Below are 26,530 nucleotides of genomic sequence, written 5' to 3' on the forward strand. Positions count from 1 at the left end.
TATATGTACCACATTTTCTTTATCCAGTCTATCATAATTGATGGGCATTTGGGTTGGTTCCATGTCTTTGCTGTCATCTTGCCATTTAAAAATGGAGTAGAACACAATACCTGGTATGTAATGATTGTGACTGTGGCTTCCTCTCTCTCTGATGAGTCCCAAAGCACCTCACTTCACAAAGGGTCCTGGGACCACCATTGCGCACCTCAGCCATCTGTGTGCCAGGAAGGGCTTGTTCTGGCACACAGGATACACACAGTGGAGGCTTGGGGGTTTGCTCCTTGCGATTTTTTTCACTTTTGGCAAGAAGATACCCCTTGCGATGATTTTGCCCAGACCCATCCTAAAGCCGGTGTGTGTTCTGGGTGAACTCACCCGTCTGGAGGGAGAGGCTGCCTGAGAGGCAGGCAGTGGTGTGGGGAGGAAACTAGTTTGAATTTAGATTTCCTGGGGCTTATCCCAGAGTGGGCCTCGCTTGGAGTCACGATCACACCTGTCTGCGGTGGCTCTCGCTGACTGTTCCTGGTTATGTGTGCCCCGTTCTCCCAGCCTCCATGGCCTCCTCTGTCCAGTTCAGAGCCACCTGAAGCTCCCGGTATGCAGGGCCAGCCAGAAGGTGATGCGTGCCTGCCTTGACAAGGCCACCTCTTTTCCTGCTAGGCAGCCAGCCCAGGAGGATGGTCAGTGTGGCAAGATGGACCCTTCCATGGATGGACACTTCCATGGCACGAAACCTGGAACTCCTTGGTACAGAGAGGCCAGACACACGTCAACCTCACGTCCAGTTCCTGTTGAGCCAAAGCTCACCAGAACTTTTTTGTTCTGATGGCTGTTGCTGCTGGAACAGCAGTTGTCCCCTGTGTCATCTCCTCTCTCGACAGCCTCACAACACGTGCCGCACAACATGTGCCTCACAACACGTGCCGAAGGAAAGACAGACGTGCGCACAGTCCCAGCTTCTCCCCGTGGAACACTCAGTAACCACACAGGGAAAAATCATCACCCAGCCATGCAGAAACCTCCAGACACACGCATCAGTGGGTGTGGATGTGCTGCTCCCTCGTGAGGGACATTCCTGCCCCCTGCCCTGACCATGGGGGACGTGGGACACACCTAGACAAGAGACGTTGCACAAAGACAGAGCAAGGCCGCTGGTGCTCTAGAAGACCTCATGGCCGTGAAGCGTCCCGGACAGCAGAGGAGCCATGATGCCCCTTGCATGGCTGCCCTGGGAGTGTCCTGCTCCAGGGGAAGCTCCCTGCTGGGGTGTGGAGGGCGTTGCCGGGCTAGGCCTGTCGGTCAGTCGGTGGTTTGCATCGGAAGCTCCCTGGTGGGGCACAGAGGGCATCACTGGGCCTGTCGGTCGGTGGTTTGTGTCGGTGCTGACTTCCTGGGTTTGGTCACTGTGCTGTGGTTATGTGAGGTGTTCACATTTGGGGAAACTGGGTGGAGGGTTGGTGGATTATTTCTGCATTTTATTTTATTTTTTGCTCGGGAGGCTGAGGCAGAGAATCACTTGAACCTGGGAGGTGGAGGTTGCAGTGAGCTGAGATTGTGCCACTGCACTCCAGCCTGGGTGACAGAGTGAGACTCTGTCTCAGAAAACAACAACAACAACAAACAAACAACAACAACAACAAAAACCAAATGAAATATAGTGTCCCAAGACTTACAAAGAACTTTCACAAAATCATGTGATGGTCCTACCAGTTGCACAGAGAGGGCGAAATGAAATGGAGGAGCAGAGAGGCCAAAGGCACGCCAACCCCAGCCTCAGGGCCGGAGAGACCAGACACACGCCAACCTCACGTCCAGTTCTTGTTGAGCCAAAGCTCAACAGAATGTTTTTTGCTGTGACCCCTGTTGCTACAAACTGGGCCTCTTCAGCAAGCGTGAGAGATTTTGGGTGCTTGAGGATGCTGTGCTCTGGGGGCCTCCACAAAGCTCAGGTCCCAGAGAGGCCGGGCAGCACTCAGTGAGCTCACAACATCCTCCTGAGGGGTTCTGGGATTTATCGTCAATCTCTTTCTACAAAAATGCAGCGTTCTCCCCCCACCCCCAAATCTAGTGAATGGAAAGAGCCGTGAATCCAGTTCCTAGGACTTGAGATGTGGCTGCATCTGGAGGTGTTGCAGGAAACGCCAGTGGACCTTTGGGGGCCCAGATGTGACCCTGCCCACGCAAGACCAGCACGGACGAGGCCGGTCAGAGCAGAGCAATCGGTGTGCGGCTCACATGAAACCAGGCCCTCCCCGTGCTCCTCTCAGGAACACAGCCGCAGAGAGGCACCTTTAACGGGTCTGTGTCCCGGAGGAGAGACTGACAGTACCTTCGTCTGGACCATGCCGGGTCTCTGGTCCCTCAAGTGCTCCAGGGTCGCTGCGATATCAATCTCTTTAGCACCTGCAACAAACCACAAATTGGGCTGAGTTCAGAGCACAAGATAATCCATGCCACATCTGTCAATCTCCTGCTAGCCACGTTCCCTCTGGGCTGAGAGGCCAATTGAAAATTATTACGCTCATCCCTCAGCAGGCTGGCAGGCGGCTGCAATTTCAGTGTTCATATAGAAGACGAAGGCAGGGGCAGCTTTCATTAGCATTAATTCCAGAAAGCTGGGCTGAAAAATTGTTATAAGATGCTCATACAGATACTTACCAACAGCAGGGCCATTGCCACCAGAAACCAAAGCTGTACTGGTTTACCAACAGCAGGGCATCGCCACCAGATACCAAAGCTGTACTGGTTTATCAACAGCAGGGCATCGCCACCAGAAACCAAAGCTGTACTGGTTTACCAACAGCAGGGCATCGCCACCAGATACCAAAGCTGTACTGGTTTACCAACAGCAGGGCATCGCCATCAGATACCAAAGCTGTACTGGTTTATCAACAGCAGGGCATCGCCACCAGATACCAAAGCTGTACTGGTTTACCGACAGCAGGGCATCGCCACCAGAAACCAAAGCTGTACTGGTTTACCAACAGCAGGGCATCGCCACCAGATACCAAAGCTGTACTGGTTTTCTTTTCTTTCTTTTTTTTTGTGACACTTCAGGGAATGTGGTACATCATAGGGAGCCATATACAGACTTTAACTTTGATTGCACAGGATTACTTTTTTATTTAAAGAAATAAAAAATCAGATTAATTTAGATTAATGGACTCAACCTTAATATTGGCTTTTAACTGTAGAGTTTCCTGCTTTTTAAACTCAAATGTTCCACGTTTTGGGACTGGGTAAAGGTAGCCTGTGGCTACTCCCAGCTCGGTGGTTCACCAAAGCTCCACCCTCCTGTAGACAGCACTGATCTCACGGCAGGTGATGCCGGCTGCACTCAAATCACGCTACTTAAGTTTTAAATTTTAAGCTAATGATTAATTCAGCACATATTCTTGTTTTTCCATTTTGCTGGGTTCTTTAGTAGACAGATAATGAGCAGGACAGGGTCCCGACCTCTCCAGCGTGTTGCAGTTGAGAGGGGCAGACAGGACATGGCCGCCAGGATGAGAAACACGGAGAGGTGTGGGATGAGGAGCAGGAGGCAGCTCCGGAGCGGGTCAGAATCCCACAGGGAAACCCGCATGGGTGCCAAGCACCTCATGTCACCTCTACCGAACATGGTGAACTGAGAACGGTGGTCACCCGAGTCGCAGATGAGGAAATAGAGACACGGCCAACGGATGTCCAAGCCACAGAGAGGAGGAAGCCGCAGCCATTGGGACCCCAACTACCGCGGGCAGGACGGCGCCGGCCGAAGACCTAAGGAGGCCCGGGTGGCCCAGAGTCAGGTGGGCTCTGAGCCTTTCTCTCCGGCCGCAGCCTGAGTGCACACCACATTCCTCACCCAGCGAATCAGGAGAGAAGCTTTAAAATTCCTAAGGTTCCTCAATTTCCTTTCCCTGTGGTTCTGCGTCTTCATGGGGTGGCAACTAAGAAGCCAGTGGGGGCTCAGGCTCCAGGAGGATCAGCCCAGCAGGGTAGCAGGTGCCTGTGAAGCACCTCCAAGTCAGAACTGCGGGCAGCCAGGAGGGAAAGGCAGGGGTGGTGGGGAGGCCACGTGTTGGAACCAAATGTCACGTTTGCATGAAGGGAGAACAAAGCAGGCGGTGTGGAGAATCTGGCTGTCAGGACAGCCCCACAGCGGCTCCACCAGGGAGGCCGGGCACGAGATGACCACCCCACCCGCCCCACCTGGCCGGTGGGTCTCCCCATCTTTGAGCACAGAAGGTGGAGATACTGGCATTTCCCGGCAGGAACAGGGCTCGTGGTGATGGGAGTCACGTCGAGGCTAAGCTGGCTGTCCCTCCAGCTCCCATCCCCTGGCTAAAGGACCCCATTCTCCTGGCAGGGAACACCATGAGGGCCACCACCTTTGAAGCCAGAGCCTCTGCAGGCAGAAAAAGGAGGCTCTCTTTTGGGGAGCCACTGTGAGCTCGGCCGCCAGGGAACTAGCTGGCAGCTCACACGGGTGGAAGGCGGGGTCAGAGGCACGGGTTTGCTTAATTGCTCCTCTTTGGGTCTCCAAAGGCCTCAAAAATTGACAAGGCCACAGTAAATACAATCTTGTTTTAAAAGAAATCCATAAATTTAAAACCGCCTGACACAAACGGGTGAGTTTGTTAAATGGCAGAGAGGAAGGGAGGAAGCCGAAGGACCCCTCCTGCGGCCACGACTGTGGCGGCCGAGGAAGCCGCTTCCTCTCTTCCTCCTCCCACGGGCACTCTGGCAGTTGGTGCCTGCATAGCAGAGTCACAGCAGAAACGACGCAGGGGAACTGGCCTCTCTGAGACAAGCTTGTCTTATGAAAGTCAAGTCCTGCACGGAGAGCGCCAGGTTAGTCTCAGTGCCACTGCACAAACGTTCGTGCTTCAGCCAAAAAAACTCCTCAGAAACGCCCACAATGTCTGTTGCACCTGTGACTGTACCTTTGGTAGGAGCTGTGGCTTCTGGACACGTTGTCCCTAGAAGTTTGCTGCAATTTAAATGTGAAAAATACCACAACTGTAGGCAGAAGGATAAATAAGCTGCAATTCACAGCATCTTCCAAACATCTCAAGTAGGTATAGAGGCTCAAGCTAAACACAGACCCCAGATGGGGCTCACCCAAAGGAAGGCCACTGGCCACCATGCACCCCACAGACACTGTGCACCCCACACACTCCACTGTCATCACACACCCCACTGCCACCACACACCCCACAGCCACCACACACCCCATGGGCACCACGCACCCCATAACTACCATGCACCCCACAGCCACCACACACCCCACAGCCACCACACACCCTACACACCCCACAGCCACCACACACCCCACAGCCACCACACACCCCACAGCCACCACACACCCCATGGGCACCACGCACCCCATAACCACCATGCACCCCACAGCCACCACACACCCTACAGCCAGCACACACCCCACGGGCACCATGCACCCCACAGCCAGCACACACCCCACGGGCACCATGCACCCCACAGCCAGCATGCACCCCACAGCCACCACACACCCTACAGCCAGCACACACCCCAAGGGCACCATGCACCCCACAGCCACCACACACCCCACGGGCACCATGCACCCCACAGCCAGCATGCACCCCACAGCTACCATGCACCCCACGGGCACTGTGCAGCCCATGGGCACTATGCACCCCACAGCCACCACACAACCCACAGCTGGCACACACCCCATGACCACCACACACCCCACAGCCACCACACACCCCACAGCCACCACACACCCCACAGCCACCACACACCCCATGACCACCACACACTCCACGGCCACCACATACCCTACAAGGACCATGCACTCTATGGCCACTGCACACCCTGTGGCCACTAACCACACACCCCACAGCCACTGCGCACCCCACGGCCACCGCGCACCCCACATTCTGCTTGATTGGCTCTTCAGAAATCATCCAGAAGAAATGGCACGACGTTTGCTGTTTAATTACCACGTGTAAAAAACAATAACATAACTAAATAGCTTCCCGATAAAAATAACACAGAGTATTTCTATGTCCAAGGAAACCTGCCCTCTCATTTAGAAGGGAAGTCATTGTGCAAAGCGGCTGGCCGTGTGAAAACAGCTCAGAAACGGGGAAATGTACAGGCTCCATCTAACACTGGGTCTCGTAACTCCTCACACACAGCAGCTGCTGACCTCAGCGAGATGCTGAGCTGGACCGTGTGGGGAGGGGACGGACGGGCCGAGGTGCAGGACCAGGGAGGCTCTATGTGCTGGGGCCTCACACTCACATTTAGAGCATGCTGTTTGTCTTCGGCCGTACGCTGCTGGGTTTGGAAACCAGGTTCTAATACACAAAATGTATTACAACCAGTCTTGTATAATTAAAAACGTAAGATGTCTATTGGCTTTTAAGAAATTGTCCCAGCACCAAAAAAGGTGAGTTAAAGGCAGGAGCGCTGGGGTTGCCGACAGACATCGAGTTGTGTCAGGTGACGCGGGGAAGCTCGGCCTACAGAGCTGAGGTGTGGGTTTCCGCTCTGCACGCCTATGCTGGGCCTGGCGGGGAAGCTGGGTTGGCCAGCCTCACCTCTGGAGGGGCTTTCCTCCCGTTTCCAGGGTCCAGTGAGATGATGCATGATTACGTGTAATTTACAAAACACATTTGATGCTCAGGCGACCTCACAGATCTCGTGAGCAAACTCTTCTGGGAGAGAGTGAAATCCAATCAGTTACGTTTTCTGAAGCTTCCAGGCACCATGACAGCAGCGGCTTCTACAGGGACCCCTCAGCCTTCCGTCTCAGGAGTCATGAACCCAGGAGAAGCAGGTGTGGTGTAAATATCTGACTCGAGACAGGGAGCCCTCGGCCCTCCTGAGTCATCACGCTGAGGGTTCATCTGGGCCACAGTTAACACCTCTCTCCGTTAGGTGGCTTAGGGTACTTGCTTTTAGTCCCTGAAACTTCTTTTTTAAAACGACTTTCAACAGCAATGTCGTCTGAAGGGCTGTGTGTATGACGGTGCTAGTGTGGAATCCTGGGAGACTGTCCCTCACTGGCAATCGCCCTCCTGAATTCTGGCCAGAGCCATGAAGCCGTCAGGAGCTGTAGCAGGTGTGGGCGAGGAAGGGGCCCTCCCTCTGCATGCACTGATCCCTGGAGATGGCCATTGCTGGCGGCTGTCTCCCAGAGTGGCGGCGTCGTCCTCAGATAAAATGCGATGTAAAGTCTCTCTTATTTCATGACATCGTGGCTCCCTCTCAGGCTGTGGTGTGTGAGGAAAAGTGAAAAAGGGGAAGGAGAAAGCCTCTTCAGGTTATCCCCGGACAACATGGGGAGAACTGGGCTGAAATACAGAACGACACGGGAGCATGCCTCCGATCGCACTGAGCCTGAGACCAAAACTGAAGAGCGGAGGCAACAGAGTTAACGCTTAAAACATGTGCAGCACCACATTAGGTCCATAATGGATGTATTCATAAAATCAATTGTCTGCTGTGGATGGCTCCTCTTCCTGCATGCCAGAATTAAGAATAATTCCTTACTTGAAGTGTGGCGGAGAGAGAAGCTTTCATAGAACACATGCATGAGATCTGTCATAAGGGACAGACCCTGGACAGCCAGGCTCAGGCCGGGCGCCACATCCTGCCCGCTCTCGTGCCCTCTTGAGCATGGGTGCCACCAGGCTGGGCAGGGGCACAACGCTGGCATTGATAAAGCACCTGCTGGGTGGGCAGGGTGGGATAGGGTGGGCGTGTGTCCCCCTTCACTTGATAAAAGGCTTTTCTTAGTGTCAAAGGATTCATTTAACGCCTCCACTGCATAGAAAACTCCCTCTAGTGCATTTAAAATAGAATTCTCTCTTGAAAAATCCAATTTTGCTGATAAGGTGAAGGAGCAGCTAATGAAAGTTAAATTCCAGGTAAACAGAAAGGCCCAGTGGTGTGACGCTCACATTGAAAAGCCTGCAAACAATCGAGGAGTGAGAGCACACCCAAAGAAAATCCAGATGGAAGGAAAGAAAGGAACCTTAACGATGTCTACCGGGGACAGAGCGTGGGGTCCACGGAGAAGTTCCAGGCGTTTTCCACCTAAGAAGCATCGTGGTGATTCAAACATCAGGGAAATGAATGGACTCACTGGAGACTCTTTCTGCTACTTGACCAGGTTTAATTTGAGTTGTCCATGTCGGGAATCTACAGGGAAGTGACGCAGGCTGCCATCTTGTTCAGCACCCCAGTGTGGTGGGCGCCCCAGTGTGGTGAGTGCCCCAGTGTGGTGGGCGCCCCAGTGTGGTGAGCGCCCCAGCGTGGTGGGCGCCCCAGTGTGGTGAGCGTCCCAGTGTGGTGAGTGCCATCTTGTTCAGCACCCCAGTGTGGTGGGCGCCCCAGTGTGGTGAGCGCCCCAGTGTGGTGAGTGCCCCAGTGTGGTGAGCGCCCCAGTGTGGTGAGCGTCCCAGTGTGGTGAGTGCCCCAGTGTGGTGAGCGTCCCAGTGTGGTGAGCGCCCCAGTGTGGTGAGCGCCCCAGTGTGGTGAGCGTCCCAGTGTGGTGAGCGCCCCAGTGTGGTGAGCGCCCCAGTGTGGTGAGCGCCCCAGTGTGGTGAGCGTCCCAGTGTGGTGAGCACCGGCTGAGTCAGTTTGGGTTGGGCTGCACCCTCGTGCCTGGGACACCCAGGAAGACCAACCTCTCTTGTGTTAGTGGACCGGGGAGGGAGCCACAGACACCGGGCTCTGCGTGCTCCGCTGGCACCGAATGGCCACTGGGTACCATCCTGTGCCCAGCTCAGCAAATGTAAATCACTCTCATCGTTATTTTCTAATTCACTCAGGGCTCATTGGGTTAACAGTTTATACATTGGTTAAATACATTTGTAAGACAACAGAGGGTTTTCTTTTTAGCTTTAGATAAAAAATGTTAACCATTAAACAAAAGCCATTAAAAGAATATTAGTATTAAAATATTAAAACTATCTGTCACAATGAAAGAATCCATTTGAAGTTAAAGAAAACCAAGCAAACATGCCACCGGCGTCTCTTCACAAGGCTTGTTTGATTTCTCCTGGACTCTGGCTCTCGGCTGACCGAGCCGTGTGATTCAGCTCGTGGCTCTAGACCACATCCTCCCAGTAAACAGTGAACACGGACGGATGGGGTGTGCCGGGAGGGCCATCGTCACCGTCTCCCGGCCGTCATTCTTCCGCGTGGCTTCCAGCAGCCTGTTCATGGATAATGACTGCATGAGCGCAGGTAAGTTTTATTACAATTTTACTCAGAGGTTTTGCAAACTGCAGGGATGCAATGTATTCTTTTTTTCTTGAACGTAAAAACGACAATGTGTGCCAAGTGTTCAATAGATAGAGGCCTTTACTTGCAGGAGAAAATTTTCTCAACTCTACCCTCTGGAAGAACTGAAGAAAAGCTTGGTCCTAACTAAATGCATTCGAATACATGATGAATGGTGATTATTACGAATCCAGATAAGGAACGGAGTGGAATAGTTCCCGTGCCCCAGGAGCGCAGAGCTCCTCACTCACCCAGGCTGCGATGTTTCTGCTTTGTCTGGAGCTCACGCTGTGGGAGGACTGGGCTCTGAAGGGCACACACACCCCATCTTTCTAGCTCTCCATGTCAGCCGAGGTGACCCCAGCACTGGACTGGGTGCAGAGGTCAAGCTAGAGCCCCTCACGTCTGGCAGAGCAAAACTTGGCTCAAGGTAACTGTGGCCGGGGATGCTCTGGGTGCCCCACAAGGTTCAAGCCCTCCCCACACTGGGGTCTGAGGGATGCCACTTGGCACTGACTGCACACTACACGCATGCAGATACACGTACATGGGTACACAGGCATGCACACACTGCACAACACACACACCCACACTCACATCATACATACGCACATGCACACACACACACACAGGTATGCACATACTACACAACACACACCCACACTCATGTCATACATACACACATGCACACACACATATATACCTAGGCATGCACACACCAAACACTCACATCCACACTCACGTCATACATACGCACATGCACACACGTATACACACAGGCATGCACACACCAAACACACACCCACACTCACATCATACATACGCACATGCACACACACACAGGCATGCACATACTACACAACACACACCCATACTCACATCATACATACACACATGCACACACACACGTATACACACAGGCAGGCACACACCACACACCACACACACCCACACTCACGTCATACATATGCATGTGCACACACATGCATGCACACACCCAAACACACAACCCACACTCATGTCATACATACGCACATGCACACACACACGTATACACACAGGAATGCACACACCACACAACACAAACCCACACTCACATCGTACATGCACACACACATATACACACAGGCATGCACACACAACACACACACCCACACTCACGTCATACATACGCACATGCACACACACAGGTATACGCACAGGCACGCACACACCACACAACACTCACACCCACACTCACGTCATAAATACGTACATGCACACACATACACATTCATGCACACATCCAAACACACACCCCACACGTCATACATATGCACATGCACACACACATGCATGTGCACATCCAAACATGCACATCCCACACTCACGTGTCATATACACACATGCCCACACACAGATACACATGTGTGCACATGCCCACATTACACTCACACTCCACACTCATACGCACATGCACACACACACATATACACACACGCCCACAACATGCACATCCCACACTCACATCATATATATGCACACAAATATACACACAGGCATGCACACACTCACACAACATGCACACCCATGCTCACATGTCATACATATGCGTGCACACACACACATACACACAGGAATGCACATGCCCACACAACATGCACACTCTACGCTCACGTCATATGCACACACATGCACACACAATGTCATACGTATGCACATGCATGCACACACATATACACAGGCATGCACACATCCACACAAGATGCACACCCCACACTCATGTGTCATACATACACACATGCACATAGATATACACACAGGCATGCACACATCCACACAAGATGCACACCCCACACTCATGTGTCATACATACACACATGCACATAGATATACACACAGGCATGCACACGCTCACACAACATGCACACCCACACTCATATATACTCACATGCATGCACACATATATACACAGGCACGCACACACCACACAACACTTACATCCTACATCACACATGCACACACACAACACCCACACCTCACACTCTCACACAATACACCCATCACAAATGCACATCCTCTATACCTACATTCAGGATCACACACATACATCATACATATGCATACACATAGAACACTCACAGCTCACACTGCACACAAACATTCCACACCCCATATCACACACTCATATGCCGCACACATGCACACACCCACGTGCATGCACACACAGGTACACACGGCATGCATACGCCCACACAACACCCACACCTATCACACACACTCACAACCACACTGTCCTGGGCCTTCGGTGCTGAGTTTTTACTTCACACCTTTCCTGGATGATCTTAACTAAAGACTTATGAAAATTATAAGCAGGTTTTTTTTTTTGCTGACCTTCTAGATAAATTATATTGTCTATGTTGCAACATATTGCTGGGATCAAAGGAGGCAAATCTGCATCTTATTCACTTGAACATCAAGTAGATCAGAATCATAACAAACTAGCTATTTCTTATGTTTTTTTTTTCCTTTGAACAAATTCTAAATCCTTCTTTTGGAGAAACTGAGATGCCTCCAGATCCTTATTAAAAATATAAGTTAAAGAAAATGTAGAAGTGTATAAATGAGTACTGTCGTTTTAAATCCCCTAATACTCCAGGAGGACAGGGAATTGTGCAAAATACCCTGATAAGTTTCTATCGACTGCTGGACCATCCCATAATACTGTTGAGGCGCTGGCAGCATCAACGCGGAGACACCGGACCTCCACACCCCTGTGCAGGCGAGCACAGCTTCATGATTCCAGGGGGGATTGTTAAAAGGGAAAGACGGATACGATGGCTCCGCAATTCCGAGTCCTGTCTGTGTGTGAACATGTGCACATTGGTGCGACGCAGTGCCCACCGCAGTTTGCTGCCATCCCACCTACCTGCCCTACACGACCAGTGTCAGGGCACCGGGGCAGGACAGAGACGCAAACGCAGCATCTGTGCTGACAGAAGAGGTTTGGGAACGGCACGAGAGCCCCAAGGCAGGGGAGTGCTGAGGTACACCCTGGAGCATCCGTGTGATGGGGCACACGCAGTCATTCCCAGATCAGTGCAGAGCACACACACCCACATGGGGATCTGCAGGATGTGTCTAGGTCCTCAACACCTACGTCAGAATCAACAAGCATGTGCGGTAAATGGCGTTCAGGAGGCCGTCTGCGGCTGAGTAACAATCACACCAAATTGTGAATATTGAACAGGTGGAGAACAGGAGCTGGGCCCGCCCAGGGCAAACCTTCTCATGCTGCCCGGAACACGCACACATCACTTGCACCTTTTACCCGAAAGGTGCTCATGCACTGATCTAGTGGGGATGCGTGAAGCATGCAGCCAGCTCCCCTCCCAGGCCGCACTGACTGCTGGTACTGCTGCTCCCGGGGCCCGGCCTTTACGGGGGTCTGGCAGGATCCCTCCCGCAGGTGCACAGCCCAGGCTCTCCTCCCCCTTGCTCCTGCAAGGCCGGCAGCTGCCTCCGTCCCTCTGAGTCTATTTTGGGTTCAGAAAGTGCCTGGGCTGGGAACAGGGCCAGTTATGCGTTGACTCAGTTCCGTGGCTTACAGTGCAAGCACGGAGACCTTGTCCCATGCCCGTGGGCTCATGGCCAAGGACACTTTGCACCATTTGACCTCGGAAACAGGAGAAACGGAAGCACAGGCCGAGGAGGGAGCCGAGGGGCTGCGTGACACTGCACGGGATCGCTGCCCTTCCCACACGCGAGTTCTGTCTCACATAGTTGCTGTGCATCTGGAAGAATCTTGCGTGAGGATTCCTGATTCCACGGGACAGCGTGTGACCCCCTGCAGCACCCTGACTCCATCGGGGGACCCCCAGTATCTTACTCAACACTGTGAGGGAGCCCCACTGCCAAAAGGCCAGGCTGCAGGTGCCTGAACTTCAGCCTCTAGGAACAGATGCGTGGGACCCGCTGCCTCTGGGGACAGCCCCTCAGGGTCTGGACAGAGGATGTTGGGCCTGCAGGCTGGGCAGGGATGATGCTCTGGGAGGTGCCTCCAGGACAACAGGGAGACCCCTGCAGCCCTCCACACGGGCCCCTGGAATCCCAGGATAGGGAGTGGCAGAACCCGCTGGCGGGGGCTGGACGAGCAGAGGAATGAGGGAAGGGCGGAGTGGGTGGGAGCAAGAGGAGGGGAGATGGAGGGGGGACCACAGACTGTGTGGGGAGGGTAGCTGCGCCGCAGGAAACGGAGCAACCAGGCCATGAGCAAGATGCGCACAGAGGAGGAAGGAGAGGACCCGGGGAGTGAGATGAAGGAGCGACTGCCCGGCAGCAGGGAGCAGAATCAGGCCGGGAGTGTGCAGGCTGGGCCAGGCTGGATTGTGGAGCTGCGTCTGCAACGGGAACCTCGGAGGGCAGGACTTTGATCCCCTCCCGAATTTCCAAACAGGAGTTTGAACAGAAACACGCAGACTCAGGGACGAGCGCTTAGGCACATCCTGACCGCGACACAGCTGCCCCGACAGGGCTGTGGCCCCCCCAGCCCCATCTCTCTCCTGTGTTCCCTCCCACATTCTCAGGGGCCACCTGCTGCCAGCTCCCTTGCTATGGTCTCGTCCAGCTCCTGCCAGCGTGGTCTGACCCCTAAATGTGTGCCAGCAAGGCCTGTGTTGGAGGGAGGGGAGGGCCTGGATGGGCCTGGATGGGCTGGTGCCAGCACCCGGGACCAAGGAGGGAGCTTGCAGAAGGGATGGCCCTCGGCCAGGTGGGACCTGAGTGACGTTTTGCGGCGTCCAATGGGCCTGAGGTGTCTGCGTGACCCTGAGGAGAAGCGGAGGATGGCCCAGGTGAGGACATCAGACCCTGGAGTCGGGGAGGAGCCCCTGCAGCCAGGCCGTGTGAACCCTGGCTCAGCGGGGCTGGCCTGACCCCTTGAAGGTGGGAGACCCGTGAGCTGGTACACTCAGTGAGGACGGCTCCACGCACAGGGACGAAGACCCCCGAGGAGACCATCGAAGGATGGTGGGCAGTGCTGCCCACATGGACACCCAGAGCGTGTTTCCTAAGACCAGCGGGTCTCATGCTGTCCATACGCTCCCACCAGGCGATCGACACCAGGGTCCGCCTGTGCCTCGCCTGAGTGGGGTCAGCCACGCCCCTGGGTCAGCCATGGCCCTGGACCGCTGCTCCAACCAGCGTTCGTCGTCTGCCCCTTACACGGGACAGGGCACTGCAGACTGGCCCGGGAACCTGGGGACACCTGACGCCCCACATCCCTCACTGTTTCTCTTGCACCAGAATAGCTCAGGGGAAGGAAAGGCGCGGAACATAAACAACGCACAGCGGAGGAGGCCCTGCTGCTGCCCCGACCGAAGGCAATTTCTCCCTTGAAGAGAAAGGCGCAGACAGCCTCCCTCTCCCCTTCCCTCCTCCCACCTCACCCAGTTCTGGCACTTTTTCAGCCTGAAACTTGCCTGAGCGAGACAAGAGACGCTGAGGGCCGAACGTGCCTGTGAGGTCCCTTTCCCACTGGCCCTTCGTGTTTTCATGTTTCAGCCAAACATAAAAGCTAGACGTCTCCTGCTCAGCTTTCCCACTTCTGCCCAGCCCTCATGTCCCCCTAAGTCTCGTCTGCAGAAGGCTGAGCCTCATGCACCTGCACCTCCTTCCCTTGGTGTCCGCTCCCAAATGTGCGGCTCTGTCCGGCTCAACCCTCTCCTGGGCCCCGTGGCTGAGCTGGCCTGTTCTTCAGTTCCAGCTCCATTCCCCGGCCGTCTTGGTCCCGCACTGCCCGGCTGGTCCCCCAGCCATCTGGTTCTGCACTGCCCAGCCATGCCATCCCCTCAGTCCTCGGGTCCTGTACTGCCCGGCCGGTGCCCCCGCCCTCTGGTCCTGCACTGCGTGGCCAGTCCCCCAGCACCTGCCTGGGTTCTCCCACTTCCCTGCAGACTCCAGGCTGTGCCCGGACAGAGCTGAGCCCGACAGCCCAGGCTCTTCACCACCGGCCCTCAGTTTCCTCTTCCTCCAGTAGTTTCCATGACAGCCCCAAAGGAACTCCCCAGCTAAGCCGCCCCTCTGTCCCTGGAGCCCTGGAACACAGTGCGCTGTGCCTCTGAGCACCGTCCCTGGGGTCGTATGCCTTCCACCATCCTCCCTCTGGGGCCCTGAGCCTTTGCAGACCGAGCAGGGTTCTGCATCTGACCCCGGCTGACCGGAGGCCTTGAGGCAAGTCACCCAACCTCCCAGAACTGCTTTCTCAGCTCGCAACAAAGTGGTCAGAACGGATGGCCCCTCGGGCCCCTTCCATTCAGTGAGAAGCGTTCTGTGGGTCCTCCTGTGAGTGAAGCTGCCATCTCTGCATCTGGGAGTGTCCTCGTCTGCTCTCCACCGCCCTGCAGCCACAGACCCCTTACCTGTCTCTTGGCAGAGCAGGAGGATGTGGCAGCACGATGGGGCTTCTCTGTTTTGCTCTCAGAACCCGCGCCTGGCAGGCAGCAGGTGCCAAACCAGCATCAGCGTGGACCCGGCAGGCAGTGGACGCTGCCCTGCCATCAGCTGGAGCCACATTTTCATGGCTTACCCTGGCATCTGCCAGAGAAGGAATGGACCAGTGGAACTCCAGAGAGGACAGAGGGTGGGGGATGCGCCCTGGGGAGGGGAAGGGTGCGCCCCCCACGCCACAGCAAAGAACCTGCAAAGCCCTGAGTCCTGGAGCCGAAGGAGGCAGAGTGGCCTACCAAGGGGGATCGGCAGTGGCCAGCTTGCCCAGGGCTCTGGGGACAGCTCCAGGGCTGAGGCAGGCACCCAAGGTCTTGCCGTCTAAAGCATCTTACTGACTGCTGTGTGAGACCTGATCAGGAGGAGGAAATGGAGCAGGGAGACCAGCACAGGAGGGGTGACGGGGCTGGGCCCAGGGAGATGAGAAGAGGGTGAGGGTGCAGTCAGGAGCCACCGTAGTGCCACCTTGGAGCCGTGTGGCCCCCCAGGACCTGCTGCAGGGGCAGGAGTGGCTTCCAGCTTCACTGCCTGGCATAGCCACCGTGGCTTTGTCACGCAGCTAGTACAACTGAAGAGCTGACTTGTAAACTTTATCCAATTTTAGTGACTCTAAGGAACCACATGTGGCTACTGTATGGAACAAGGTGGCTCTGGAGGGCTGCTGGCCTTCAAAGTCCGGGGAGCCATAAAACACGATTTGACAAAGACATTCTGCTGTCACCACGCACAGCAGATCAGGACGCACGTGCTCCCGCATCACCACGCACAGCAGATCAGGACCCAAGTGCTCCCCCGTCACCACGCACAGCAGATCAGGACCCACGTGCTCCCGTGTCACCACGCACAGCAGATCAGGACCCAAGTGCTCCCCCGTCACCACGCACAGCAGATCAGGACCCACGTGCTCCCGCGTCACCACGCACAGCAGATCAGGACCCATGTGCTCCCGCATCACCACGCACAGCAGATCAGGAGCCATTTGCTCCTGCACATGCTTGAGGCAGCAGGCTCTCTGCTCCATGACCCCTCTAGCTTCCCACAGGCAACTTTCCATCTACTACTTGGACCTGCCCTTAAAAGTTAAGAAAATATAGGAGGAGATCTAAGAAAAGATAGGAGAAGGTCTTTGTGGCATTGGATTTGTCCAAAATATCTTGGGTATGATACTAAAAGCACAATAAAAAAATATATATATTTTTGAGATGGAGTTTCTTTCTTGTTGCACAGGCTGGAGGGCAATAGCACGATCTCAGCTCACTGCAACTTCCGCTTCCTGGGTTCAAGTGATTCTCCTGCCTCAGCCTCCCGAGTAGCATGTGCCACCACACCTGGCTAATTTTTGTATTTTTAGTAGAGACTGAGTTTCACCATGTTGGCCAGGCTGGTCTCAAACTCCTGACCTCAGATGATCCACCTGCCTCAGCCTCCCAAAGTGCTGGGATTACAGGTGTGAGCCATGAGAAAAATATTTTTAAAAAAGAAAAACTGGACTTCATCAAAATTGAAGACTTTTGTGTAACAAAGACACTATCAAAAGAGTAAAAAACTCCGATGTAATGGGAGAAAATACTTGCAAGTTACATATCTGATAAGGGAGTAGTATTCAGAATATATAAAGAACTCATAGAATTCAACAACAAGAAAAACAAACAGCCCACTTCAGAAATGGGCAAGGGACTTGAAATGTCTATTTTGCTCAAGTTGATATACAGATGGCCAATAAGCCATTAAAAGATGTTCAACACCACTAGTTGTTAGGGAAATGCACATTAAAACCACATTGAGATCCACTCACATCCACTGGGATGGCTGTAATCAAACAGCCAAGAGGTAAGAGAGTTATGGTCGATGCGGTGATTCCGCCCCAGGGACATATCCAGGGATGGGGGTGGACGCCTGCACATCCACATTCACAGCAGGATTACTCACAACAGCCCAAAGCTGGAAACAATGGCAATGTCCATTAATACACAAATGAATCCACAAAGTGTGGTCCATCCATGCCATGGAATATAAGTCAGTCATAAAAAGGAAGTTAGTGCTGACACACACCACAACACAGGCCAACCTTGAAGGCATTATGCAAAGTGACATATGCCAGTCACAGAAGCGCAGACGCCGTATCACTCCACTTAGATGAGGTGCGTAGTATAGTCAGATTCATGGAAACAAAGAAGAACGGAAACGATCCATCCCTGTAGGCAAGGAGATGTGTATCCAGACAAAATAGTACCGCGTCCAGTCGCTGAGTCTGAGAGCTGGGTCTACGCCTGTGTGGACACCCCACCGTCCACTCGCATTCACGCCGTGAGACTACTTAGGAACGTACTCCTGGCCAGCTGAAGTTTAAAAGGTCACTCCAGCATGGGCTCACAAGCCGTGGGGATTCATATTGGAACCCAAAATTACCAGTCTGCGGCTCCTACCAGACAAAAGAAATGAGTACCCCCAGACTCTGCACCTTGTCAACAGCCACAGCCGCTGGGGGGCCATACGGCGTCTGCTTGGCATGGCCTCCATGGTACCTGGGGCCCCACAGGCACCCTCTTCTGGCCCAGGCGCAGACCCTGGTAGGAATGCCGTGGAAGTTCGGCCACACTTCTCAGCCACTGCAGTTCTGTGCTGGCCCTTGGGGAGTGAAGCCTGACCCCGCCCAGCATGGCTCAGCCGACCTGATCTCTGGGGCGCCCCCCTCAGTGCTGGTTGCTCCTCATCCCTTTAAAAAATTGTGGGGAAGTAGAAAAATACCCTCAGTAAGTGAAGTCACTGACAAAAATGTGAAAAGCACAACCTTGGAAAATATCTTGCTCGAAAAAAACATTTTTTGCTACATGTGAGCCAAGCCCTTCAATGAGAGAGGAATAGGCTACCTGAAAACAGATTCCTACACAATCATCTATTATCGATGAGTTAGAAACGCATCTGCTGCAACAGAAATGATGTGTGTAAGCGCTTCACAGATTGGTGCCTACTTTCCTGCCACGAAACTCTTTGCAGAACATAAGCCCGTTGACTTTCATTCCAAACTGTATCATTGTCTACTTGCTGCTAAACTAGACAGTAGAGAAAGAACTTCAACTATTCTGAGTTTGTTTTTAAAGGCCCTTAAACTAGGCCCAAAGGCCTTAATCCCTGATGGGCTGTGTGGACAAGTGCTGCTTTGCTGTCTGCGGCCGCAGCTGGTGGAGCTAAAAGCACGCAGAGGCCTTGCACGCAGGACTGGAGGACCCTAACATCAGCGCTGGCACTGCCCGACTGTCCAGGAAGCTTGGGAAGGGCATTCTCTGGTCTTCTGCAATGCATTCCTTTACAGAAAGGGAAATGGGAAGAAAGGTTTCACGTCCAGGGCTCTGGGCCTTTGATCATTTGAGAAACGCTGGGTCTGCAATGGGGGCCTCCAGCTTCTCAGGCCAGACAAAGACGCCCAGCCACACTGGCAGGGCCAAGCCTGCACCAGAACAAAACCCCGGCGCCTCTCAGTGTGGAGGCCTGGGAATGGCCCACCTCAGCCGGCAGAGGGGCCGCCTGCCCTTTGATCTCTCCTGAGACCGTGGCCCGGGACCCGGGTCAGAGAATTTCACACCGCACACACTCCAGGGAAAGAGGAGCAGGTCAAGAACAGGAGGGGGGTCACCAATCTCAGAAAAGGCCCCAAGCTGGCCCTCTTTGGCCAGTTCCACATGGCTGCATGCGTATTATCCAAAGCTGAGCCCACTCTCAAAGTGGAATTGCCATTCCAGGCCACAATGGAGCCAGTGAACAGTGGCTCAGGTGCCTGGACAATATGCCAGCCCTGTCCCCCGCACCGGGGTCTCGAAGCCACGACACACTTCTCCATGTTTCCTTCTCTGTGGAGTGAACCTGAGCCACTCAGAACCCAGGCTCCATCCCGTCCTTGTGGAGATGCACGCTGGGGCCACCTGCATCAGGCCGCCTGCCTGTGCTTCTGGTCCCTGGATGGGCAGGTTCCACTGGAAACACAGGTGCCCCCAGCAACTCATCACATCACACGTTCGCAAACATAGGCTTGGTCAGAAACACTTACATCAAATCATCTGTAACGTTCTGAAGACATTTTGGTTTAAGAGGAGAAAAATCTTTATGTCTGAGAGACAGAAAGAAGGGAGGCCCCATGATAAGGGGAGAAATACAAGTTCCATGGATGGCTCTGAGCTCCAATAGCTGTAAATTTGGAAAGGAAAAGAAATATTTGATAAGACACAGCAGTATTAATGGACAAGGAAAAAATGGACTTTTAAATGACAAAAAGTTAGGATTGTGTCAAAATCCAATCCAAAACAAAACAAAAAAAGGATTCAAAGTATTATCAGAGTGTTTGCATTTTGTTTTTGTTTGCACATTCCCACCACTAAATAATCTTGGGTGTTTAAAATGATATTTGGTGGCACAAAAACTGATTTCATTTCTCCCCAGCAGCCAGCAAAGGATGCTGGAGGTGTTGGGTGGGTGTGGGGTGTGGGGCTGGGCTGCAGCCCTCCCCTCTGCTGCAAGACGCTGGAGAACGTGCCCAGGCTCTCCAGTCCTTCTGCGTAAAGCCATGGCTGTTGTTTTATCTTCACATATTTATGCTTTTTTTTTTAACCAGAAGAAAATGAAGTAAGGAAAATGCTTATTTTAAAATTGCTGGCATTCATGGAAGTGCATAGAAACTCATTTCTATAATCAATGCCTGCTCCTGTCACTGGGCCAGTGATGAAGAATGGGATGTTCTGGAAGGCGGAGGTCTCTGTATGAACACATATACGCGTGTGTGTTGAGACAAAGGGAATTGTTTATTCACAGCTGGGAAAGAGACCGTGAGGTGCTACACCTCAGTGCCTCCCGCCTTCCATGGGACGCTAACGGGTATCGCAAGGCTAATGCAGACTCTTCTCAAGTAAGTGTCAGAGGCGCCAACTGAAGGGAAGCTGGACGCATCTCTCTGCCCTGGACTCCTTGGGGCCTCTCCATGTGCACCTGCCCTGTGATGCCCAAGGATCAGACTCAGTGTGTGCCTCCTCTCAAGCTCACCTGGCTGGGGACTCCTCTCTCTGGCCCCTATTTAAAGAGATGACCTTAGAGGTTGGGTGTTCTGGAGACAACCTTTTGAGAAATGCCAGAGCTCAATCCCCATGCTTTTGTAGGAGAAAATTGGATCCCAGAGAGGTTAAGAGCTCTGTCCAAAGTGATAAACCTCATGGCTGGCAGAGCCAGACCCGTGCGCGGATCTGCTCTCCCACGCTGCTGCTGGAGCCGTCCTCGCACTGTGCGCCTCATGTCTAAGACATCCCACGCCGTCTGAGCATGCTGCCGCTTTGCCAAACCTGTCCTTCTCCCACCAGGGGTCTCACGTCTAAGACACCCCACGCCGTCTGCACATGCTGCCGCTCTGCCAAACCTGTCTTTCTCCTACCAGGGGTCTCACGTCTAAGACACCCCACGCCGTCTGCACATGCTGCCGCTCTGCCAAACCTGTCTTTCTCCTACCAGGGGTCTCACGTCTAAGACACCCCACGCCGTCTGCACATGCTGCTGCTCTGCCAAACCTGTCTTTCTCCCACCAGGGGTCTCACGTCTAAGACACCCCATGCCGTCTGCACATGCTGCTGTTCTGCCAAACCTGTCCTTCTCCCACCGGGGCCTCACGTCTAAGACTCCCCATGCCGTCTCCGAGAGGAACGCCTCCCACAGCACACACAGAGATTCCCTAGATAAGAAGGACATTCACAAAGAGGGCTGAAAGGCTATTTGAGATGGGGTGATTGACATTTGATGGCAATTACTAACGGATATTTTTAGTGTGACTCTAGTGTGAATACCGTTTTAACAACAGTGGAGTTACACCAAATACTGGAGCGACGTTCTGTGCTGCAACAACACTGAAGGACCCAAGGGCGGCTTCTCCGTGGCTCTGAGGTTAATGCTGCAGCGTATGCAGCAAACACCTGTCAAGGACCCGCTGTGTGCTCGGCACACAGAGGCAGGTAACAGAGGACCCACTGCGTGCTCGGCACACAGAGGCAGGTAATAGAGGACCCACTGCGTGCTTAGCACGCAGAGGCAGGTAACAGAGGACCAGCCTCAGAAGCAGATGTGCTTGCTGCAAACCACCTTCCTACGGCCCAGCAGAGGGACAACAATCAGCGAATTTTTTCCAGGGCCTCCCGTGAACACTGCACCCTACGTTGCCATAGCAACGCCATCCCAGCTCTGAGCCACAACAAAGCGGCAGTGTATGTGTCTCACCTTTGGCCATCTTGTTGAGAACCATGTCGATCAGGACGTAGGTGCCGCTCCGGCCTGCACCGTCACTGCCAACAGAAGGAGAGAAATGAAAGTCCTGCCGTCCACACGGAAGCCCGACCCACAACAAAGCTAGTGACAGTCCATTTCCTTCATGCTTATGTGGGGCCGGGAGAGGAAAGAAGGGTGGCGGATGTTAGAGGCGGAGGAAGGACGCGGGCTGGGAGAATCCAAGTGAGGGGAGAAGGGAGGCCGCTGGGGGCTTGGAGCCCCTGAGCAGCTTGTGGGATGCGCTGCTGTGCTCAGATGGGATTCCCTCTTACTTGCTTCCCCCTCTTTGGCCAAAGATGTGGTAAATTTTGCCAGAACAAAATGAACTAAGCCTTTGACTGTGTCAGAGTTGATGGCATTTGTATTGAAAATATCTGCAAGGTGCCTTCTCTAGGGTTGCCGGGCAACCTCCCGAGCGGAGAGGGGAGGGCGCTGGGCGGCTGGTCTCCGCTGGCTCATGCAGGCAGGGACACTTCAGGCACATCCCCCTAGGCTGCCTGTCACCCTTTCTAAACGCAGGTCCTCCCTCTCAGAAGGAGAAATTGACATAACAGTCGTTACTCAATCATATTCTTTAAGAAGCACTCTCATTTCATCTCTTTCTCATCCCGCCAGCTATAATTGGAATATTTACCATCTGGGCTAGAGTTGTAAAAATGTTTTGAATAATACTTCAACAGTAGCAAAGGAAAAAAAATTCCCTTTTTTTCTGGAAGAAGAGTAGCCTCAGCATCATCCTTTTCTCGTGAGGAATGTGTGAAGCCATTTCCTGCCCCCGTGCAGACGCTGTCACTGGGTTGCATGAGTTTGAGAGACCTTCTTAAAAGTACATAGGGCTCGTGCTCATACCCATGACTGGCTTTTAAACAGAGGACCTTTTACATTTATAATCCTAGCAAAATCAATTGTGACTTTCCAGAAAAAGAATAAATGTTTCCATTTCAAGACTTCAAGAAAGATGTGACTACCCAGCAGATATCATGCTTTCGGTTCTGCTTTCTATGCCCTCTACGATCCCAAGAAATGACTGGAAGCCTAGAGGTTGATCTTTTGTTCGTAAAGAATCAGTGCATTTTGGCTTTAACATGTTTCCTCAAACAAATGGTTGAAAAAAGCTGCAGTTGGGACAGTAAATGTTTCAAAAATGGCACGTTCACATCCTCACACCCTCACTGCATCACCAAGGAGGAGAGGCGGTCAGCCTGGGCTGCCACGTAACCCTCACTGCTCATTTCAAAGGGCCACGGTGAGCATTCTGGTTGCTGAGTGCCTTTCTCACTTGTCTCCTATGCACAGCATATATTCACATGAATATTTTAAGATATACTACAAAAATCTTTCAACTAAGTGTTGCTCGTCTTGATACATTTGTGGGTAAAAGATGTTCTACTCTGCTCTGTGAGGATAACCAACCGTAATCTATTTTCATCCTCCTCTCTCATAGACAGGAATGCACACACAAAACACACATGCTTCTTGGCTGGATTTGACAGATTTGGTGTTTGTTCTTTGGAGACAGGTTTCCTTTTTATTCCAGGCAGGAGGAACATTCTATAAGACAGTTCTAGAAAAATGGAATATGAGTTCTTCACCAAAAGGAGTTGGGTATCAAGTCCAGCAGAGACAGTACTATTAGGTTGAGTTTTCTTTGCGTAAAATCTATTCTTACTGGTGTGGTTTTAACCTACTTAGGGATATGTGTCACTGAATTTTTACCCAGAGGCCTGAACCCACATGATAAACTGGAGGTGGCTGTACCTCCTGTAATGACAGATTTAGTCCCTGTTCATAACTGGCCCCAAGCATTTCTCACCATCTGCAGAGGGTTCCGAGCCTCTGCTGAACGTCCTGGTGGCTGAGACAATGCAACAGGCTGAAACCACTGTCTCGATGTTTCTGTGTCATGGCGCCACAGGATTTAAGAACAAGTAAGGTGGCAGGACGTGCTCATGGGTGTGTAGAAGGCAGGACACTGCACCAGGGGCTGCTAGAAAATACGCCTGTGAGGCCTGGTGCGGTGGGCTCATGCCTGTAATCCCAGCACGTTGGGAGGTCAAGGTGGGTGGATCATTTGAGGTCAGGAGTTTGAGACCAGCCTGACCAAATGGTGAAACCTCATCTCTACTAAAAATACAAAAAAGATTAGCTGGGCGTGGTGGCGGGTGCAATCGCTTGATCCTGGGAGGTGGAGATTGCAGTGAGCCTGACGAGATCATGCCATCGCACTGCAGCGTGGGCAATAGAGTAAAAAAAAGCAAGCCATGTGCAGTTTATACAGACATAATAGAAGCAATGCCCAATTGTATTTTCCCAAATGGCATAGAAAAGTAAGTTTATATTTTTGGTTTCCTTTAGAAGTGCCAGTTAGTTATATTTATTAAGCAATTAGAAAGTTAAGCTTCTGTATTTCATTGCATAGATTATTTTTTGAGGTAACCAAAACTTCTTAATCCATTAAAAGTTGTACTTGCCTGCAATGAACAATTATTGGACAAGAACGGCCCCTGTAGCACTTGTTTACTTTTCTGAAATAAAAAGAGATATAAAAATTATAGTTGTGTACTAAGACTTTGCATTATCCAAAACAACTATTAAAACAAACCACAGGTCTGTGTGTTTGAAATCATTTTGCAATCGCTTGTTTTGACAGAGAAAATAAAAATCATACACATAATATCAAACATTTATTCTTCTCAACATGATGTTATTAATCGGAGCTTTAAAACCAATGTTACACCTTTACATTGCTTTCTTCTTCCAAGGAGGGGTGCCAGGCTTTGAACCAGTGGACTCCCGGCCTGTCTCACCCGCCCCACCCCTGCAGGCTCTCCTCTTTCTGTTTCTGCTTATGTTGACTTGACCTTTTGTTACACTACATCTTGATTCTTCACTAAAATTTTTGAGTTTTGCAATTTATGCTCAAAATTTCTCACAGTCCAGACATCATATTGGAAACTGTTATTTCCATACTGTCTAAAAACAGCATCTTCAAGGGCATTTGTGACCCGTCAGCTTTGGGTAAGGATATCTAAATTACGGAGAAACCTCTATGAAGTCCAAGACAAGTCCCTTCCATATTTATAACTTTGAGTATACAAACAACTTCATTGTGCAGAGTTTAGATCAGAAGTTGTGAAAATTGGAAATGAGCATACATTTAAGATTTCATAACCAACCCCTAAATCAAAACAGACGATTGATTTAAAATTCACTGTGTAAACTCCGGGTTTTTTTTTTTTTAATTCAGTGAAACAACGAAACATGTTTATGAAGTCCGTTAAAGTTGTCAGTGAACTATTTCTGAATAAGTAAAATTAAAGGCAGAACCTCGGGTTATTGGAATGAAGCATGTGTGAAGGGGAGTGTTCTGCAATGTGCTTGTGAACTCCTACAAGAAACAAATTAAGAAAAATGGAAGTATGGACCATAAATGGGGAAATGTCTCGTTTCTTTGCAAAGGCTTGCCTATCCAGCACCAAAGCGTCCGTGGAAAGTAGACATTCCATCAACTGGTGCTTTGCTACAAACCTTTGAAGCCAGGAGGGGCAGGGTGGCTGTGGAGGGAGAGGGGAGGTGAGTGTCCAGTGAGCAATGAGCGGAGGGATGCTTGAATACGGCGGAGCCCAAACCACGGAGCTTTCTCCTTCTCTCTTCCTATTGCCCGAGGAGTTACCAGAACAAGGCCCTTCTGACGGGAGTGTGAACGCCCAGTCTGGAGGGCACCACGGGAGCTGAAGGAGCAGTTGCAGGGCCTGGACTTGGCGTGCCCACCTGCAGATGGGCCGCGGCCACAGCCTAGCCAGGACACACTCGATCTGTGCTGCCCTCTGGTCTGTGAAACACGAGGCTGATGCCCAAAAATGGGGCGGGCTCAGACACACACATAACCAGCAAGGGCCTCTAGAGCCGCATCGCCGTTTCTGTTAGAGGCGTTTGTCATTGTTCCGGGGCACATGGTGTTGCGAAGGCTTTGGGGAGAGACGGGGAATGCAACAGTGAACTCCTTAACGGCAACAGCACTTGTATGCCAGAGTGCCTTGAACAATCTTGGTCCCTGGAGAATAAACAGGTTGGAAAAGAGACCCACTCATGTCTACTTCTACAATTTTCCATTCCTGACTCAGGCTGTAAAGCATCGAGGGCTCCTGATGACAGAATGGATACCAAGCCTCAGGGGTGCATCCCAGCATGGGGGTGGGAAGCCCTCCAGCTCGGTAAAGACCATGTGTGTGTGCATGAGACTGCATGCATGTGCGTGACATGAGCATGTATGTGCACACGTGTGCACGTGTAGAATCAAGCAGGCTCAACTATCAGACCAAATGGTGAGTGGCTTTGCTTTGAAAGGCCTTTTGCCTTTGGCAGGGGAGTTTACTGGCCGTGGCTCAGCCTCTGAATCTTGCAAACGGGAATGACCTCAGTTCTGCTCCTCCAGCTTCCTGCTGTGTTTCATGCCTCGTGGTCCACTCTACGCAGAGACTAAACTCAGCTT

At 52.3% G+C, this 26,530-nt stretch overlaps 1 protein-coding gene across 5 annotated transcripts in view; it reads right to left on the minus strand.

The window, feature by feature from the left end:
- PTPRN2 (protein tyrosine phosphatase receptor type N2) overlaps positions 1-26,530 on the minus strand; it is a 987,645-nt gene that overhangs the window by 8,256 nt on the left and 952,859 nt on the right. For all 5 annotated transcript variants that reach the window (XM_055269741.1, XM_055269742.1, XM_055269740.1 and 2 more), the window contains 3 exons: positions 24,510-24,563; positions 21,991-22,055; positions 2,330-2,403 (listed from right to left, as the gene is read on the minus strand). In XM_055269741.1, coding sequence (XP_055125716.1) covers positions 2,330-2,403; positions 21,991-22,055; positions 24,510-24,563 — 193 coding nt within the window. The remainder of the gene's footprint in view (positions 1-2,329; positions 2,404-21,990; positions 22,056-24,509; positions 24,564-26,530) is intronic.

Source organism: Symphalangus syndactylus, chromosome 6 (assembly GCF_028878055.3).
Source record: "Symphalangus syndactylus isolate Jambi chromosome 6, NHGRI_mSymSyn1-v2.1_pri, whole genome shotgun sequence".
Lineage (NCBI taxonomy): Eukaryota > Metazoa > Chordata > Mammalia > Primates > Hylobatidae > Symphalangus > Symphalangus syndactylus.